Genomic DNA, 19,794 nt, shown 5'->3' with positions numbered 1-19,794 from the left:
AAGTCGTTGTGGAAAGTTCCTTCCAAGCAATCGTATTGTAGATAAAAAAAGAAATTCGGATCTGTTTCTTGGAATTCTAGACAAAAATTTAATTAAATGTGCAACTGTAAGATAATCTCCATCTATTGTAGATTGATATAATTTTAATGCTGTTCCGCGAGGTATGCTCATTACTTAATATTTAGCACATAAATTTTTGTTTTATCCATAATTATTATTATTTATTTAATTTTTTGAACGAATTTTTCACAAAATCTAAAATAAATAAAGAAACAAAAACTCAAATTTGAATGTGAATAACAGAAAGCTTTCGTCTCATCTGTAACTTTGCTTTATTCAAAAAACAGAAAAAGAACAAATTAAAAGTTTAAATCTAACTTCAACTCAAATTTTTACGAATTTCAGGCTTTAATAAAAAGTCATTTCATGAAATGATAGATTGCGAACAATTGACGAAAGAAGTTTGAATTGCAAATTTGTGATTATACAAATGCATTCAAAAATGAGTTAAACCAAACAAATGGCACAGTTAAAAAGTCAGTTAAAAAGTTTCATTATAAGCAGTTTTTGTATTATTTTGTTTTTTTCGCAACAAACAACAAAGAATCTGTCCATCACATTGGAGTTAAGATGCGCACTTTTGGAATTTCTAAACAATTTTTTCGAACTTCAGCATTATTTTATCTTTAGGATTGATACAATATTTAGCTGTTTTAACTCTAAGAAACTGCAAACATATTCATTCATCCCATTTTGAATGTGGAATTGTTGAATGAACAGCAGCCGAAGACGCTTTTGCTTCTTGAAACCTGCTTTTAATGTTGTCTTCCTTTTGTGTTTTTCCCAAGCTATCAATGAATGACTCACGTTTAGCTTGATCTTTCTCTGCCTTTGATGGCCTGTCTCCCACAACAGAATTCATATAAGCTTTCAATAATTCCTCGCTCTCTCTTGCACGATGCAGCTCAGAATCAGACTCATCTTCTTCGTCCATCCCTGCTGCATATCGATCCTCATTCAATTCCATCTGAATTATTCGCTTCCTCTGGTCACTCACAATTGGCACACAACTAGAAGATCCTTTCGCTTCATATCTCGCAAGTATCCTTTCTCTTTCATTTTCATCGCCTTCACCATCTCCTCCACCCCCTCCTTCCTCTTCATCTGCCATTCCTATCTTCTCCACTTTTCGTTCGTTCCTCTGCGCAAATTGCTCAAACCTCCCTTTCATCATCTGCAGCGTCGGCAGCGGCCGCGGCTCCTCCTCAAAAAACGGGTGGCGCAGCGCTTCTGCTGCAGTCGGGCGTAGAGACGGGTCGAGCGACAGAAGAGACGCAAGCAGATTGAATCCGTTCTGCGTCAGACGCGAAAAATGAAGGCGTAGCTCTCCTGTTTCAAGCTGGGAGCGGGATTTTGTAGCTAATGTTTGATAAGAATGAACATAAAGATGAGGGGAAAATAAAGATAAATAATCGTTTAATTACAAACATATTGAAAATAATCAAAATATAAATAGAACATAAATAATCTAATGAAAAAAAGACTAAACTCAAATTTTCTTCAAATTTCATAATATCCTCTTTTTATAAGCAGTAACTTTTAGCGCAAACCTTTCACACTGATCTTCTTTGCATCTGGAAGCGACTCCCAGCCAGGCCAGTTCCTTTCATTTGGCACACCCACCACCTGAAATATCCTGTTGAGCACTTCATGTTCTGACCTGCCCATAAAGAGCACATTTCCATCCACAAGCTCTGCGAAAATGCATCCAACTCCCCACATGTCTACAGCGCCTGTGTATGTGCTTGATCCCAGAAACACCTCTGGTGCGCGGTATGTTGGAGTGGTCACTCCACGTGTCAGCTGCTGTGTTGTTGCGCGAGACGATGCAATAAGAGAGGATGCACTGGGAGGTGTGGGCTGAGATGTCACGGATGGGGTAGCTGAATGAGACGAAGAGGAAGAGGATGACGATGACGATGAGGAAATAGCTAAATTTGATGGAATTGATGATTGAGATGAAAAAGTTTGCGAGCTAAATGATTTATTGTCGATCCTTTCTTTGTGGGAACTGAATGAAGATAAAGAATTTCGCTTGTCTGTGCTCAAATGAGATGAATCCTTGCCAGCATTTATGCTTTTTGTTTGCTTAGATTCTTCAACTCTTTTAACTTCTCTTGCTGATCCAAAATCTCCGATTTTTAATGATCCTTGCTTTGTCAAAAGAAGATTGCCAGTTTTCAAATCTCGATGGATGATGTGATGACGATGGAGATATTCGATTCCTTCTAGCAGCTGCTTCAATACACATTTAATTTCTGCAAGTATCAAGGGAATTTTTGTTGATGTAGTCTTTAAAAAATCATAAAGATCAAAATCAACATATTCCATCACAAGGAAAAAATCTCCAAAATGAGTTCCTAAAACAAACATCACGTTTAGCACTGTAAAACGTACTAATATTCAAACCTCTAACAACCTCAGATACATGTAGAATATGTGGATGGTTTGTCTGCATTAAAAATTTGACTTCTCTTAATAAAACGATTGAAATTCCTTATAAATAAAGTTAATCATCACAGTAACACAACAAAAAGAAAATCCATATGAAAAATAACAATTATAAAAAAGAATGTTACTTGAATTTTAAGTTATCAAAGAAAAATTGAACCTGTTGGATCTTCTCCAAATTTCAATCTTTTCAAGGCCACTATTTCCTTTGTTTCTTTATTCATTGCTTTATAAACAATTCCAAAAGTTCCTTCACTGATTTTACCAATTTTTTCAAACAAATTCACAGAGCGACAAGGTGGAAGAGGTTTTTCAGGATTAACTCGTACTGAGGATTTTGAGTCATCTTCTCTTTTTCGTTTTATCGGGTGTGCATCTGTTTCTATTATTTTCTTATTGTTAAAACTTTCAATATTATCATCTTCATCGTCGTCCCATCGACTTTTTTGATTATTCATTTTTTTTATTTCATTTTTGATCAAATAGAAAAACAATTGAGTGAAATACTTAATTATTTCTTTAGTGTTCATGCTTTAACTTTTTAAATAAATGTTATTTTAAAAATAATTTTATTTGTGCTCTTTATGTTATTATTTGCATTTTCATGAGCAAAAGATATGAAAAACTATTTTGAAAAAAGAAAAACATAACAAAATGATAAATGACGTTTATAAATAAATCATAAATAAACGGTTTGATGTAATGAACACAAGCATCGTTGCTCACTGAGTGAAAAATAACTTACACTTCAATTTCGCATGTTGGTGGGAACACGCATCCGTCTGCGCGAGCAACAACTTGAGCAACTTTGTTGGCAACATGAACGCATTCCTCAAAGTTCTTGCCTTTGGACAAAGCTGTCAAGAACGCTCCAACGAATGAATCTCCACATCCATTTGTATCTCCCAATTGTTCTTTTGGAATCTGTTGAACGGGGAATGTGGACACTGTAACACGTGCATGGCGTTCTGGATAATATTGAGATTCTGAGCATTGTGTCTCTGATGATGATTTTGCTGAAGAAGAGGGCAATGCAGGTGGCTGAACTTTTCCTCTGTGGTCTCCTCCACCAACTGGAAGAAGAGGAGCTTTTTCTCCTTCTTTCTCTCCAACTCCCCACTCAGCAACTGCCATCACCACGGGATCTGATCCTTGGGTAATCACAACGCAACGCTTTTGTTGAGGAGCTAATTTTGGCAACATGGCAATGTTAGTTGCGATGGTGATGATATCTTCCTTTTCGTCCCAACCCATCCCCGCTGCAAAGCATCGGGCTTCATCTTCATTTCCGAACACGCATCCGGAATACGGAATAAGCTCCAAAAGGCATTTCAAATGTCCATCAATCACCCACTTCGCACTAAGATTCATTGCAAATAATTTTCCTTCATCAGCATGAACCAATGCGTTGTGACCAACCATCAGTAACGCTTCCATTGAAACAGTTACAAAGAATGTTTCGCAATAAGTGATTTTTGCTTTTTCGACAACTTCGGCAATTTCCGGCTTCAACATATGAGCGGTGTGGAAAAAGCCAGCAGCACCGATATTTGCAATCAAACATCTGTTTTTGCCCGTAATCAATGCAGCGCAAGTTCCTGTGGGTTGTGTTTCAATGACTTCATACTTGCAATCAACACCTTCAGAAACAAGAATATCACGTTGATTTTTTCCAAATTCGTCATCGCCAACACATCCAACAAATGCAGCAAATTTTGGAGTTTTGCTGAGCCATTGTGCAGCACGAATAGCATTTTGCGAAGAGCCTCCTGGGATCTTTTTGCACTTTGGATTTGTCTCCAATTCCTTGAACCTAAATATTTTAAACAAAAATGAAATCAATAACAGTGAACTACGCATACAATGGAAGAGTTTCTGGTGATGCAAGGTATTGGGTGTTTGCATCCAGCTTATATTTTTCAAGCATTGCAGGATCAACCTCTTAAAAATTCATAAAAATGAAACAGATAATTAATTGCCACTGAATCTTACAGCAATAAATATTGCATACCAACGCTCACATCGAGAAGAGGGTTTCCAATGCCAAGAATCGTTGCGTGTGATGATGCCATCGATCAAATTTCGGATCCAATCCAAAAAAGGGATTAACAGAATATTAAAAATATGGTTATTTATCTATTTCCTCTGCATGTTAGAAAACATTATCATATGTTATAATGAACAATGAAGAAAGTTTCACAAAAAATTAACCCTTTAATGAAAAATTGTCATGACAGATCTCTTTAATGAAGATGACAATTCCAGGGTTGAATGGAAGCTAAATGAGCAATACGCACAAAAATACGAAGAAAGAAAAAGAAAGGAAGAACTTAGTCGAGCTGCTGACATGGGAATTGATTTGGATAGTGATTCTGAAAGTGAAGAAGAAGATGAAGGCACTGATGTTGATCCTGCATTAGACGCACAAATATTTGATGTAATTCAAAGAATTAGAAATAAAGATCCTTCTGTTTATGATCCAAAAGCTTCTTTTTTTAATGAGACACAAAAAGAAAATACTTCATCAACATCTTCACAAAATAAAAATAAAGAAAAAAAGATGACCGTTGGTGATTATTTTCACAGTAAGGCATACCTTGGAGAGAGAATTTCTAAGCTTGTTGATGATGATAATCTGGAAGCTGAAGAAGATGATGATTCTGAGCTTGAAGAAGGAAAAGATTCATTCATGACTCCAATTGAAGAGCAGGAAAAACTAAAGCATGACTTTATTCGTGCTGCTGCTGGAGGGGGAAAAAAAGTGAATGATGTTGAAAGCGCTGAGGATGATGACTTTCTTGTTCCAAAAGTTAAAAATGAAGAAGAGAAAGCTCAAGAGGAAAAGTCCTATCGAGAATTTTTAAAATCTGAAGAAGCGCGCCTTCTCAAAAAACGCAAACTACGATACACAACCGAAGAACTTTTCAAGCAACCTCTCAGTGAAGAAGACAAAATGCTTTTTGGATATACACTTGATCGGAAATGGATACATGCAAAAGGAAAAGGAATAACTCAAAAGAATGGTGATAATCAGTATTTTGGAAAAACAGAAGGTGGAAGCGATGGTAATGCTACAGGAAATGGATTAAATTTAGAGGGAACAGAAGATGCTTTTCTGGAAGATGATGAAAAAGATCTTGAGCGACAGGAGGAATTTGAAGAGAAGTACAACTTTAGATTTGAGGAGCCTGGAGGCACGGAAATCGTTTCATTTCCACGTGGTGCTGTAGAGGGTTCTCTGAGACGTATGGAGAGCAAGCGAAAGAAAGCAAGGGAGAGAAAGCATGAAAGAGAGGAGGAAATGCGCAAGCGGCATGAAGAAGAGGTGAAGCGGCTGAAAGCAATGCGAAGAGAAGAAACAAACAGAAAGCTGTCGGAAATTGCAGAGCTTGCAGGGATAGAGAAAGATAAAGTGCTTGACGGAAAGGAGCTTAGGGATCTTGTTGAAGGAGACGAGGAATTTGATGAAGAGAAGTTTGACAAGCTGATGGAAGAAATGTTTAATGATGATTATTACGAAGAAGACGATGACGGAAAGGGGATAGAGAATTGGGACGAAGATATCCTTGGAGAAGGAGATAGCGAAAATCAAGAAGATGACGAAGAAAGCGATGATTCGACTTCAAAGACAAAATCGAAGCTTAGCGAAGAAGAGTCAAAACACAAGCAAAAGAAAAGTGATTCGAAATCAAAAAGCGATCATCCGTTTTCGTTGGAACAGGAAGAGCTAGAAAAAGCGAAAATAACAGGATTGAAAAGATTTGAAGAGATGCTAAGTAAAGTCAAAGCAACTGAAGGCGCTGATAATAAAGCGAAAGAAGAAAAATTACAAGCCACAAAAAAGGAATTAAAGGCATTTTTGAAAGAAAATTCAGGAGAATTAGATTATGAAGATATAGTTTGCTTATTTTTTTACCATTTTATTTAATTATTATTATTATCATTATGTGAATATTTATCTATTAGATTGCCGATGGTCTGAAAACGCGGTTCAAATACCGTCGTGTGCATCCTCACAATTATAATCTGACTGTCCAGCAAGTGCTGGAGAGCGACGACGATTGGTTGAATCGGCACGTGCCTTTGAAGTACATAACAGCGCCTTACAGAGAAACTGATGAGCCTCCGAAACGCGAATGGGTCAGGAAATGGAAAGGAAATAAAAGAAGCTTCAAAGGTGAAGGGAGAAAGGGGACGCAAGATGTGAGGCCCACACACAAAGCTGATGTACATGATGCAAAACATTTTGAAAAATCTCTGCCAAAGAAGATGAAAAACAAAAGGCATAGCTCAAATAATAATACAAACTCGTGAAGAATTCATTGTATAGAGCTGAAAATTATTTTTTATGTAAAATGAATATTTTTTACATTTTAAACGTTTTGTTTATAAACAGGTTAATTAGTATATAAGCATTTCACCATTTCACAACTTAACTGAAAAAATATGAATAATAATTTGATATAATAATTTCTGAAATTGATTTTTAAATGAAAAATCTTTCATCAAGACTCCTTTTTTATGACAGCTTGACGTTAACCTCTTTATTGATTTTTGTGTTTGTCAAATGCTTGCAAGAAACAAAATAAAGCATTAATAGAACAAAGAATTTGTTATTATTACGAAAAATTCAATTTTTTGATCTATTTGTTTTGGTAATTATTTTTGAAAACCAAACTTTTTTCTGAATGCTGATAATAAAACCCTCCTATATCACAAGCCAACTTTTTTTATTAAAAATATAAAATTTTTGTTAATTTTGTTTAAAAAGTCAATGTCGAAAATTAATACATGAAAAAGTTATCTATCTATTGCCTTATTCATTTTCAGTGCACATTCATAACTTTCGAAACTAATTTGCAAAATGAAAAGTTTGATAGAAATGATATATTTTCTACAATAATTACCCACATTCAATGCTATTCTCTAATTTCAATTCTTTTCATATTCAAAAAAAAAATTTTTTTTTTTTCATTCCAGTAAAAAACTGTTACAGATATCGCATTAAATGCCGGACGTCGCACAAAATACCGGATAATATTGATTTCTCTATTACCGCAAGAGGAATAACTCTGACAATTTTCCTCAGAAAAATTCTCATTAATGAAAACTCAATTGATACACAAAACTTTCATTTTTCACGTCGACGGATTATTAAAAAAATAATTTTTGTAATTTCGGAGAAAATCAAAATCCTATTTCTCCGAGATATCAAAAATAACTTATTCTGAGCACAAATTAGGCTGTCCTGATAGTCATGGATGTCACGTGAGTTTGCATTGATGACACATATTTTGAGGAAAATTGTCGGAATTATTCCTCTTGCAGTAATTGTGACATCGATCTTGTCCGGTATTTTTTGCGCAAACTTTATTTTTTTTTAATTATCTTCGTAGAATTAATTCAATATTTAACTTCCAAAAAAAATATGAATCATTTTTTGTTTAATCGTGTATTGTTTTTAAAATGACTTTTCCATCAACTGGCACTTTTTTGTTTTCGATGACAAAATACGGAGAAGTGTGAAACGGCTTTCAGCATTTTAATGAACAATTTTATGAAAGTTGACACAATTTATTACTGGACAATTATTTTAATTTTTGCATATTATTTAACGAGATGTCTCATTATTTCTGAAAACTTCCTTTTGTTTAATTTTCAAGTAAAATAAAAATTTCACATTTTCATCAATTTTCTGTTCACACAAATAAAACATCACTGAAATGGAAACAAAATCTGAACAATGTTATTATTTGTGTTTTGGATAAGTTTTGTTGTTGGAACAGAAAATTGATGAAAATGTGAAATTTTTATTTTACTTGAAAATTAAACAAAAGGAAGTTTTCAGAAATAATGAGACATCTCGTTAAATAATATGCAAAAATTAAAATAATTGTCCAGTAATAAATTGTGTCAACTTTCATAAAATTGTTCATTAAAATGCTGAAAGCCGTTTCACACTTCTCCGTATTTTGTCATCGAAAACAAAAAAGTGCCAGTTGAGGGTAAAGTCATTTTAAAAACGTGACTTAAAATGTGTTTGAAAAAATTTTTATTTCAAAAGGTCATATAAAAGTTTGAAATATTTTTGTTTTGATTTGATATTTCAGAAAAAATTTATGAAACAAAACCAAAAAAAAAAAAAAAAAAAAAAAAAAAAAAAAAAAAAAAAAAAACGGTTCCGGGCACTGACTGAAACGAACTTTCCTTTTTCAAGGTAACGCAGATGTTGATTTTAAAAATTCAAAAAGCATATCAAAATGATTTAATATATCATCAAAAATTTGTTTTGTTTTAACAGGGGATAACTAAAAAAAAAGTTGTTCAACGGAAAAAGTCGCATGTTTGCTTTCGTAACCAATGCAAAAAATTTTAATATTGTTTGTCTTATTTTCACAATTGTTTATTCCTTGTTAAAAAAATCAATCGATCAATTAATTTTTGATCCAAATATTATTTATTATAATCAGCCTTTTTTTCAAAGAAGTATTCATTGAGCACAATGACTTTATATAGACCTGTTAAAGAAGATAAAAGTCAAGGAAAAGTTGCATGCGCTTATTTACGATTTTATATTTCACAAAGTTGGAGAGAGATGAAGCACAACAAATGTAGTTTTTGTTGGGGTGTTGTTGGGTTTGACTTCAATTATTAATTTACGTTTAAAAGCGACACTTTTCTTGATTAGATGTTTGCTTGTAAGTTTGATTATTCCTATTGTGCTGAACCTTGCCACAAAGCAGCCCGAAATGAAATTTTCATCGTTATCTATGCATTTTTCCGATGGTGATTTACTAATTAAGCCTGCTTTGCGAACTGAAAGTTCTGGGTTGAATGCTACACGTGCAAAAGAAATCCTTGATCCACTTGGAGAAGAAGTTTGAATTTTTGTTGGAAATTGTAATTTATGAAACGTTGACTTGATAACAGTATTCAATGTGCACTCCTCGTGTATCAACAAATTACTTATATGCGTCAATTTCTAATTATTTTTTACCTGCAGGTTTCAAGGCAATTAATAGCAGGCTAGAAGTATGCTTCTAACGAATTTCTATAATCAATGCATAAATTATTAAAAAATTTTTCATTTTTCTTTCAACACGAACAAATTACATTTTTCGTTTTATTTCAATTTCTGTAATTTAGGAAAAATATGACCTTGGCTGGAAGAATAATTATGACTCTATACCCAAAGGAAAAATCATAGTTGATCAACCTACTTATAGTTCAAGTTCTTGGACTACCGGTAGTGTTGTAAATTTGCGCTTGAATATGTCACAGTTATCACCTATAGCTTTTGATGTTATTAAGAAATACGAACCCAATCGTTTGCTTGAAGCTGTGAAACTTCTTCAGAATTTTTCTGTTCCATTTGAAGTAGCTGCGGTTTGTGGCTTAGCATAGTGAATATTTGCATTTAATTTTTTCTTTCATATTATGTGACATGCAAATGCATTTTAAAATTAACTTTTTTGTTTTTTTTTTTTTACAAAACGATGTACCTTTTTCAAAACACTAATTTTCTTTAATTTTTATCGGATGACAATTGATAGGTACAAAAAAATGACAAAGATCGATATGGTTCGGCTACGATATATGCTGAAATAGACAATGTGTGGGAACACGTATGATTATTATTATTATTATTATTATTTTTGCTTTTATAGAATTTTTGTAACATTATTCTTTTCAATTTGTTCTTTGCTCTTATCCTCCTATTCATTTCAGATTGTCGATAATTTGCCACCTGAATTATTTGAAATTGTTAAAAAAGATCATTTTCTAGAAGCAAATATGAATGATTATGCTTCAGAGATTGTTTGTGCATGCCAGGTTCCGAGAAATAAAACCTATTTATATACAGACAGCACAATTACAACTAAGTGTGATCATTGAACTTGCAGTAAATATTCTTGAAAACATATTTTTACACACTTTTTTTCTCTACACGAATAAAAATCATCAACTTGAACACTCAACAGAAAATTAAACTCTTGGTCTATGAACATACTTTATGCACTGTATTTTGCAGAGCTATACGCAGATTTGAAAATGATGCCAGAGTCTGACACGTCCTTTGACGAGGTCATGCTTATGTCAATGGGCATGATGGTTGTAATCCTCCTGGTCATTACAGTCTTGATCATTTACTCGCAGATCCAGCGGTCGGTCGAAGGAAGAGCTTACGAGCTGGGGCTGATGCGTGTGCATGGAATGGGCAGGTTCGGCGTGGTGATGCTGATTGTGATACAAGCCTTCACGTTTGCTGTGCCTGGAATCATAATAGGAATTATTGGAGCTCAGGGGATTAATGTGGCGATTATACACGGAATAACAAAGGATTCAGATATGCACCTGAGTGTTATGCTTTCTATGTGGTCTGTGATTTTGACGATTCTTGTTGTTTTGGGTTCGACGCTGGTTGCTTCATTCTTCCCAATTCAGACAGCACTGTCAACAAATCTGCATGATGCGATCGATGTGCAGCACACGAACACGTCTGCAGTGCTTATCACTATCGAGCGAAGTGATTCTGTCCACTCTTCGTATACTCTGCTTGTTGATGGTCTAATCTTGACAGTGATTGGAGCGTGTGTGTATTTGCTCTTCCCCTATTCGCTGGCGGCTGGAAACATGGCGCTGATGATAGTGCTGCTGATTGGGCTGGTGATCTGCGTGATGACAGCGCTGGTGCTGATTTGTGTGAATTTTGAATACATTTTTGAAACAATTGTGGCAACAGTGTTTCTTTTCTGGGAGAAAAAAGCGGTTCGGAAAATGGCAGCAAAAAACCTCAGTTTGCACAGACTGAGAAACAGAGGGACGACTATTATGTTTGCGCTGATTCTGTGCTTTGTGTTTTCAATGGATATCATCACAAGCACACTTATGAACACATTGAAGGCATCAGAATATCAGCATTATGCATGTGATCTGTGCGTTGAACCTTACACGTATGGAAGTAGTTCAATATTCCGTGATTACGAGAATTGGAACGGTTCTATTTTCTTCCCGCCTCCGCTTATAAAGAATATTGCTGTTGATGATGGAATGAAGATAAAAGACTTGACATGGGTTCAAGATTTGTTAGACGAGTACAAAGACGTGATTGAGACATTCTCATACACAGGCAGAAGCCTGTCATCGCAACAAGGAGGGAAAGAAGCCAGCGTGATGATGACGAACCGAGGACGCTCACACCAAAGCTTGTTCGATCTGGTGGCGACTTCTCCCACTTTCAAAGAGTCAACAGACGAGAAAGTCTGGCATATCGAATCGACGTTGAACGACAAAGAGAAACTAACAGGCGACGACATCATCAAGCAGCTGTATGCAGACTATTATGACTTGCCAATGGCGATTGTGCCTAAAAACTTCAAAAAGCAGCTGCGGTCTAATTTGGGTGACAGATATGTGATGACGAAGAATCTCAGTGCAGTGGCATCTTATTACTTGCCATTCTATTCGAACACACTTTTCAATGAGATAGACAAAGAGTCAATCAAGAAAGAGAACAAAGATGCTAATGGAAAGATAAATTCTATTTCGCTGTCGTCTATTTTCAAAAATCTGACAATTGGTGCGTTTGTCTCGTCAATGCCGATGCCACGCTCTTATTTATTTGTGGACAGCCCAACTGCCTCTTTTATGCCTGTCTCTTTTCCATTTATGTCTGAGGCAATTGAAAGCATAAACGGTGTGTTTGCGTCATCCGCTTTTGATGACATCATTGTCATGTCTGTTAACGTGAAGTACAAGAAAGGAGCAGCTTCTTCGAGAACTGATGGCTTGGGACTCAAATTAAAAGAACATCGTTCCAATAATCTAGCATCTCTTTCACATGCTGTTGAACCTTCTTCTCAAGCAACTTTCTTTGATACTGCTGCCTCATCTCAAAACACGTCAAATGCGAATTTTAATCGTTATGTGAGCGAAGAATTTTTGGAATTTTCCAATGAAGAAATAATGAGACGAAACATAAATACAGATGGCATTGCTGCTTCGTCCTTATATGATCCCAGAAAACCTAGTTCTCTCATAAAGACATTTGAAAGTGAATCATTAACAAGACAAGACAATGAAATATCTTCATCTCTATTTGCTTCAAGTAGCAGCACAACATATGGTGCGTATATCTGGACGAAGAAGGATTTCAATGAAGGATTCGTTCTGATGGACACGTTGCTGCGTTCTGCATTTGCGTTTGGTGCTCTGTTTATGAGCTTTCTCGGGGAGTGCTCGCTTGTTGCTGCCATGTCGTCGAATGTGCTGTCATCCAAAAAGGACTACGGGATGATGCGGTCGATGGGGATGTCGCAGTTCCAGACGCGGAGGGTCTTCATTGAAGAGGCGTTTATCTTGGTGATGGCTGCTGCGGTGATGGGGGTGATTTCAGGGATGGTCTCGTCGTACATGATAACTTCTCAGATAACACAGTTGATGGAAGCTGGCCAGGCTGAGTTTTATTTCCCATATGTGACGCTGATTGTGCTGGTTTTTATTTCAATGCTGCTGGGATATTTGTCTACCTCTGCACCGCTGTCGTATTTGAGGCGCATGCAAATTGCAGATTGTATGAGATCTTTGTAAAATTGTGCTTGTATTTCGATTATTTTTCTGAATTATTCAAGAATTATGTTATATTTTTTAAATTGTAAATATTTATCGAAATGTTGAACTTTCATTTTTGAATATTTGCTAATTTTGAGATAATTTTCACGTTTTTGTTAAACACAGTCGAGTGTTGATTTTTCGTTTGATATTTGCAATAGTATCTTAAATGTTTATTTATTTATAATCGATAGCATTTCAAAGAATTTATGTTTAATAAATATCTAATTCTTTCTTTATTTTGTATAATCATATTGTTTCTCTTTTGCTTTTTGATATAATAATAATGTAATTTATGTTAAAGATGTGTTATTTTGCACTGTAATTTTATTATTTACAAGTGATTGCTTTATAAACATTTATATGCAATATTGAAGACTAAATGATATTTCTGCTTGACTGTTGGTATTGCATGTATTTTATTTCATTAGTGGTTTCTGGTTCATTCTTTTTTTTGAGATATTTTTCTTTTGTTTTTGTATCGATATTCTTTTATGTTTTTGTTTATTTTCATGTGAAGTGATCAAAAAATCAAAAAAAAAATTGTTTATTTATTTGTTTTTTTATGTCTTTTTGCAAACAGTGCAAGGAGGGCATGTGCATTTTGAATAAAGTGATTGCACATGGATGAAAACAATATAGACTTCACATGCTTTAATCAATAAATGAAAAAGATTATTGTTCCATTTTGAAAAATCAATTCTTGATTCTTCAAAACAAAGCTGAATCGAATTTTTTCATAATTTCAAATCTTTGAAAAGATAGAGAAAATTGTTGAAGATGAACGCGATGTTTTCTTTTGAGAAAAAGTTAAGATTTTACTCATTGATTTTTCAGAAGTCATACTGAATACAATTTAATAATTATTAAAAAAAGAATCTGGAAATCCACAATTCTCATTCTATTATTTTATTCTGATCACTTTTTCTAAGTTACTCAAAAATCTTAATTGTTTTCATCTAAATCTAACACATCAAACAATAAGAATAATGAAATGTTAAATACTCAATTCTCTTTATCACTCATCTTTCAATTTCCCCGTTTTCATATCCTTTTCAGACAATTTTGTTGAAACAACATCCTTACTCATGATAATTTGTTTGGCCTTTTTCTTTCTTTCTTTTCTTTCTTCAATTCGTTTCTTCCTTCCACAACGAATCACTGCTAGTCCAATTTCTGCAAATGCTGCAATAAATGCAGCTATTGTCGAATAAGTAACTTGTTCTTTCTTTGAGTATCTGTGAGTATTGTAAAGAACCCAAAACACCGCAAGAAAAACTGCAATCACAGATAAAATAGGTCCAACAATTTTCCATAAAAAAAATATAGTGTCAGATAATTCTCTAATAAAAGATTTATTAGGTTCATCATCTTCATATGGAGACTTTTAAAAATGTTAACATTTATGAGAAAGAAAAAATTGCTTACCATTCCAATGTTTCCCACCATGCGTGCATATTCCCTGTTGGCAGCTTTTATCTCCGCTTTTTCTTGAACTGTTAATGGTTTTTCCTTTTCAAAAAATAAACAATACAATCTAATGAAAGAAAAATGTGTTCAAACCTCTTTTGCAGGTTGAACAAGTACACTGTGATCTAGAACGTATGCCATCCAATTTCTACCTTCTTCAAGATTTTTTGCACCGAACATTTCTGCACATATATTGGTTATAACAGAAAACGGAACATAATTCGCTTGAGAATGAGACATTCTAATCCAATCAGCTCCGACTTTTCCACCTTTCTTTTTTCCCATTGCCTCTAATTCATTTTTCACTTCACATGTCAGTTTAAGAAGAAATCCAGTGTCTGTCTCAGTCATAAAAATTATATTAACAATATTTATTATTAATCATAAATCTTATAAAAGGATACTTGATCATTAAATGAATTCTCTGACCCTCGAAGAGTTACTCAGGTATAAGCAAGAACTTGAAGATTCTTTGAGCGAAAAATCACTTGTTTGCGAGTTTTCATGAGGATTATTGAGATTATTGGCTTTATTTGAACAATTTTGAATAATGCTTTCTTATTTCGCTATTTAACAGAATATTCCTCAAGCATTATCAATACTAAAGAAATTAGAAACATGTAATACAAGTGCAGAAAATTTGAAAGTTTTACACTTCTTTATAATTCAAAAAAAAGAAATTCTAACATATTTAAATAATCTTCTTGAAATAAACCAATTTTTTATTCAACAATTCAGGAATCAAAATTTGGCCTTTATTTGAGAACATTATCAAGACATCAAAACGCGCAAATTAAAGAGCAGGGAGAAATAGTGTTTGCAAAATGGAAAGCATATCAATTAGAACAAGCAAAAAAGGCTACACTTAAACAATCTGTTGTGAAAACACAGAATCAAGGAAGCAGTAAGCCTTCTTCTACATCTGTTGCGCAGACGCAACCTATTGGATCTTCTCCGACTGTTTTACATTCTCCAACACACGTAACTCCATCTCAAACACCTTCCCCAGGCCTAATTTTCCCTTCAACATCAACTACTCCATCTGACATGCATCAAACACCAATAACCAGAAATGGTAAATATTCATTATTTAAACATTATTCATTTTTTTTTTAAAATATTTATTGTTTTGCACCATGTGAAATTTATAGAGTACAGAATGAATGCTGTCAAACGGTTTGCTGAACGAATGGCAAAACATACTTCACAGCCAATGGACCTGCTTACAAACATCGCTGATGAAATTGAAGAAGGTATTGATTCAGAGCTTGTGATGAAATCCTTCTTTTATTTTTTCTCACAAAAAAAACTTGAAATTTTATTTCTAATTTAAATAATGTGATATTTTAATCCGAATAATTGCTATTTTTCAGCCATGTTCATTGCGAGCAATGACCCCACGCTGCGAACCGGGGAATATCGCTCGCGCTACACAAACCTTGTGCTCCACCTGGAGCGCACCCCGCAAACAACACTGGATCTTATTGAAGGGCTAATGTCTCCACAAGACTTCGGAAAGATGACACACTTGGAGTTGGCACCAGAGTCGCTCAAGAAAGAGAGAGAGAAGTGGCTGAAGGAGGCGGAAAAGGACGCAATGGTCGGGTTGATTGAGGTGTGTTTATTTTGTGTGTGGAGAAAATTTGTCGGAGGAAAATGAAAAAGTGTATTAATAAATTCGAAATTGAAACTTGAGATTATTATCTCGATTTTTTTTTGAATATACATACATATATATATGAATGTCCTATGGAAATTTACATTTCATTCTGAAATATATTCTTTTATTTCAACTTTTTTTAATTGTTCCCACTAACTTTTTCACAACATTACTCTCAGGGAGCGGAAACAGCTGAATTTCAATGTTCCAGATGCAAGAAATGGAGGTGCACCTTCTACCAAAAGCAGACAAGGTCATCTGATGAACCTATGACCGTATTTGTAACATGCTTAGAATGCGGGAAAAAATGGAGATGTTGACAGAATACCACATTTAAATTGTAATGCGTTTAAACTGGATTTTAAGAATTTATGTATTTAAAAGTTATTGACTCATTTCTCATGTTCTGTCCTTTTATGTTTTTTCGTATATTCGTATTCTTTTTTATTGAACCATGTCAATTTTTATTTGTTATTTTATATTTATGAGTGAAGGGACAGACCATTATAAAGATTTTCATTTCGCAAAACACTTCATAAATCTTTTGTATGGCATCAAATCATCTTCAATCTTTGGTAGTCGGACGTTTTAATGAATTTCCCGCTCAAAGGGTCATACTTTGTTATCATCATATTCGAATTCCAGCAAAACAAGGTTCTCTTCATTTGGAAACGATTGAACAACTTGTTGCAAACGATGCATTTGTCAGAAATAAAAGTTATATGATAACGGATGATGACTCTTCAATGGTAATATATTACTCGAGGGATGACGTTTTCTTGTATTTCGCTGTGACAGACAGGCAGTTTCCAGCTCAACTTGCAACATCACTTTTTACAGAGATGAAAAAGACTTTTGCATCTCGATTTAATCCCATAGCCATACGGGGATTAGCGAAAAATGGATTAATGAGAGAAGGGCAGCCACTTCTTGAAGAAATGGCTGTTGCATATTGCGATGGATCAGCAGACAGGATGATGAAGGTTTAATTTGTGGAGCTTTGACTTTCAAGCGTTTTTAAAAATATATATATTTTGTTAGGTTACGAGACAAGTTGAAGAAACAAAACAAAAGATGGATGAAAATGTTTTAAAAATACTTGATAGACAGGTAACATGATAATATTATAATTTTGATTTAAACAAGCTTTTTATAAACTATTTCATTTGAATGAATAGGAAAAGTTAGAGTCTCTTGAAGAAAAATCAAGTATGAAAAATTTCAAAGAGTAAAGTTCTCGAATTAATTTTTCTTTCATTCATTTATACTCAAAATAATAATTTCAGATGATTTGGCTGGCTCAGCATCTGATTTTGCGAAAAAGTCAAAAGGCATAAAATCAACAATGAGAAGTAAATGGATCAAGGTATTAGGCTCGATTAATTGACAACTGCCTTTTTAACTATTAAATATTTAAAATGAATTTTCCTTCATTAGCTGATAATCATAGGAATTGTCATTGTACTAATTTTAATTGTTGTAATTGTTTTGATTGTAGTTCTTACAACTACGTCAAAAAATAAATGATATACACTTCGAAGTGGCTCAACACGAGAAATTGAAAATGAAGTTATTATCATGGAATTTAGTGAGCTGTATTGAAACACTTTTTCATTACATTTTAAGAGAATGCGCGCATTAAAAAGCGGGAAAAGTTCTGATTGAAATTTATGAGATTTTCATTCAACAACAATTTACATGGTTATTATTTCTTTCATTTGTCTTATTTGTAAATCTCTGAAAAAAAAAGTAATTTAATAAGTTGTATTTGTGTTTTACGTTTTTTAATTATATTTTGTCACTTCATTATCATTGAAAGTTTCAAAGCTCCATTTATTATCTTTGTTTTATTTTTTTACAGCTCTCAAAAAGATTAAGGATAACATAAAGAATTTTTCTTTTTTCTTATGAAAGATGAATGACACTTTAATTTTCATTCACATTACCCCTTCTTCTACTCGTTTTCCATTTTATCACTCTTCTTCACCTTTCAGAGAAGCTATTTTTCTCATTCCTTCAATTATTGTATGCTTCTCAATGGATTATGAATCTCAGTTTGAGAGGATCGCAATGATGAAGCGTTTCATCCAATCAAGAGAATCATTATTTATACGAATCAAATACATACTCTTCTTTCACATTGTTAATGCATCGCCATCCAAAGTTCTTCAATTTCATTTGAAATCATCTTCGTCTTTAACTCATTTTTTGTTTGAAGATACTTGTATCAAAATATTTTATTCTCCACTTTCACACAATTGAACCTTTGTCAAATGAATTTTCAAAAAGGATTTTCTGATGGAACACAAAATTAACATTGTATTTCGAATTCAGGAAGAACAAAGACTGGATTTGACATCCAATGCTAATCTATTTCAATCTTACAGAAATCATACCCAAAAATCTTCACTTTGAAAATAAAAGTGACTTTTTGAATGCATATTTGCATCAATTGAAGCATTTTTCAAAATGAAACAAAATCTCATTGTAAAATACACCTTTGTTATTTCAATGTTCAAAAAATGAAAATAATCATCAAATGGAAATATCATCTAATAAATTCCAATTTAATCCATTTTCTTTGCATCATCAGAAGGAGTTGAAGATGATGAAGGTTTTTCCGTTTCATCTTTTTTGTTTGAAGAAACATCGCTAGCTTTTTTATTATTCAAAAGTTGAGACCCACAGACAGATGCCACAGGAGAAGGAAGAGGAGACGGTTGTGCCTTGCTGCTTCCACTTTTTTCTTTTGAATCTATGATAATGGTAATTGGTCCAATATTTGTTAAGGAAACTTCCATAAAAGCCCCAAATTCTCCAGCTATACGGAAAAACAGTTTGTTATTAAAATTAAATTAAACAAATATTACTGTCAAACTTTGAACTTTGTCAGATTTATATGACGCTCTAACTTTATCTACAAAAGCGTTGAAAAATGGTCTAGATTTCTCTGCGACCATTGCGTGGTGAAAATCTGGTTTTGCTTTACAATCATTCATTTAGAAAGAGATAGATAAGAATTTTATTTGAAAAAAAATCCGAAACACATACGTTTCGATAAATTTGCAAAAAGTGTAAATTGAGATACAAGAAGAATTTCTCCATCAATTTCAACAACTGATTTCTTCCAAAACTTTGAAAAAATATTTTTAAAAAATGGTAAAATTTATGAAATTTCAAAACAAACAGCTCCTTCGTCTTCAAAAATCCTAAGTTTAAGCAACTTTTTGCAAACGTATTCCGCATCCTTATGTTTTGTGTTTAAAAACATATTCGCTTATAAATAAATGAATATAATTCATAATTTTTCCTTTCCAACCTTTTCATCATCATCATCTGCAATTCCAACCAAAACCATTACACCTTTGCCGATCGAACCAACGATTTTATCAGCCACTTGAACAGATGCATGAGAAACTTTTTGAACGATCAACCTCATTTTCAAAAAATATATTGGGCGTTATTTTTTTTTTGCGATCAAGTAATTGTTCATTTCTTTATTAATTCGAATTATTCTAATATTTAATTTTTTTCTCAAGTTT

General features: G+C 33.6%; 8 protein-coding genes across 8 annotated transcripts; 4 read left to right on the top strand and 4 right to left on the bottom strand.

The window, feature by feature from the left end:
* Nucleotides 1–739: 739 nt before the first annotated feature.
* Nucleotides 740–2,518, bottom strand: MONOS_5701 (putative Protein kinase; the record flags this gene model as incomplete). Its single annotated transcript, XM_067875875.1, has 3 exons — nt 740–1,419; nt 1,611–2,420; nt 2,470–2,518. The coding sequence occupies 3 exons, from the start codon at nt 2,516–2,518 to the stop codon at nt 740–742; spliced, it is 1,539 nt and encodes a 512-aa protein (XP_067719301.1).
* A 545-nt stretch (nt 2,519–3,063) lies between these two features.
* On the bottom strand, nt 3,064–4,596 carry MONOS_5702 (Adenosine kinase). The gene is made up of 3 exons (XM_067875876.1): nt 4,523–4,596; nt 4,374–4,452; nt 3,064–4,324 (listed from the first exon to the last, which is right to left on the bottom strand). The coding sequence occupies exons 1-3, from the start codon at nt 4,581–4,583 to the stop codon at nt 3,253–3,255; spliced, it is 1,212 nt and encodes a 403-aa protein (XP_067719300.1). The 5' UTR covers nt 4,584–4,596; the 3' UTR covers nt 3,064–3,252.
* A 137-nt stretch (nt 4,597–4,733) lies between these two features.
* On the top strand, nt 4,734–6,981 carry MONOS_5703 (putative krr family protein). The gene is made up of 2 exons (XM_067875877.1): nt 4,734–6,409; nt 6,478–6,981. The coding sequence occupies exons 1-2, from the start codon at nt 4,742–4,744 to the stop codon at nt 6,823–6,825; spliced, it is 2,016 nt and encodes a 671-aa protein (XP_067719299.1). The 5' UTR covers nt 4,734–4,741; the 3' UTR covers nt 6,826–6,981.
* Nucleotides 6,982–9,007: 2,026 nt separating this feature from the next.
* MONOS_5704 (putative DUF214 family protein) lies at nt 9,008–13,683 on the top strand. The gene is made up of 7 exons (XM_067875878.1): nt 9,008–9,147; nt 9,200–9,389; nt 9,442–9,543; nt 9,658–9,897; nt 10,065–10,136; nt 10,240–10,394; nt 10,494–13,683. Exons 1-7 carry the CDS (start codon nt 9,014–9,016, stop codon nt 13,099–13,101), a joined length of 3,501 nt encoding a protein of 1,166 aa, XP_067719298.1. The 5' UTR covers nt 9,008–9,013; the 3' UTR covers nt 13,102–13,683.
* A 191-nt stretch (nt 13,684–13,874) lies between these two features.
* MONOS_5705 (uncharacterized protein) lies at nt 13,875–14,986 on the bottom strand. Its single transcript, XM_067875879.1, has 3 exons — nt 14,686–14,986; nt 14,551–14,634; nt 13,875–14,506 (listed from the first exon to the last, which is right to left on the bottom strand). The coding sequence occupies exons 1-3, from the start codon at nt 14,941–14,943 to the stop codon at nt 14,141–14,143; spliced, it is 708 nt and encodes a 235-aa protein (XP_067719297.1). The 5' UTR covers nt 14,944–14,986; the 3' UTR covers nt 13,875–14,140.
* Nucleotides 14,987–15,002: 16 nt separating this feature from the next.
* MONOS_5706 (putative transcription elongation factor) lies at nt 15,003–16,801 on the top strand. The gene is made up of 6 exons (XM_067875880.1): nt 15,003–15,082; nt 15,170–15,238; nt 15,331–15,667; nt 15,744–15,845; nt 15,966–16,207; nt 16,432–16,801. The coding sequence occupies exons 1-6, from the start codon at nt 15,008–15,010 to the stop codon at nt 16,570–16,572; spliced, it is 966 nt and encodes a 321-aa protein (XP_067719296.1). The 5' UTR covers nt 15,003–15,007; the 3' UTR covers nt 16,573–16,801.
* Nucleotides 16,759–18,089, top strand: MONOS_5707 (vesicle-associated membrane protein 7C). Its single transcript, XM_067875881.1, has 5 exons — nt 16,759–17,235; nt 17,294–17,362; nt 17,431–17,461; nt 17,539–17,618; nt 17,690–18,089. The coding sequence occupies exons 1-5, from the start codon at nt 16,801–16,803 to the stop codon at nt 17,777–17,779; spliced, it is 705 nt and encodes a 234-aa protein (XP_067719295.1). The 5' UTR covers nt 16,759–16,800; the 3' UTR covers nt 17,780–18,089.
* Nucleotides 18,090–18,734: 645 nt separating this feature from the next.
* Nucleotides 18,735–19,704, bottom strand: MONOS_5708 (putative D-aminoacyl-tRNA deacylase). The gene is made up of 5 exons (XM_067875882.1): nt 19,572–19,704; nt 19,440–19,499; nt 19,304–19,385; nt 19,131–19,235; nt 18,735–19,073 (listed from the first exon to the last, which is right to left on the bottom strand). Exons 1-5 carry the CDS (start codon nt 19,689–19,691, stop codon nt 18,820–18,822), a joined length of 621 nt encoding a protein of 206 aa, XP_067719294.1. The 5' UTR covers nt 19,692–19,704; the 3' UTR covers nt 18,735–18,819.
* Between the last annotated feature and the right edge of the window lie 90 nt (nt 19,705–19,794).

This window comes from Monocercomonoides exilis (genome assembly GCF_001643675.1).
Source record: "Monocercomonoides exilis strain PA203 chromosome Unknown scaffold64-419423, whole genome shotgun sequence".
Classification (NCBI taxonomy): domain Eukaryota; phylum Preaxostyla; order Oxymonadida; family Polymastigidae; genus Monocercomonoides; species Monocercomonoides exilis.
The sequence above is the reverse complement of the archived record's forward strand: the minus strand, read 5'-3'. Positions and strand labels throughout refer to the sequence as shown.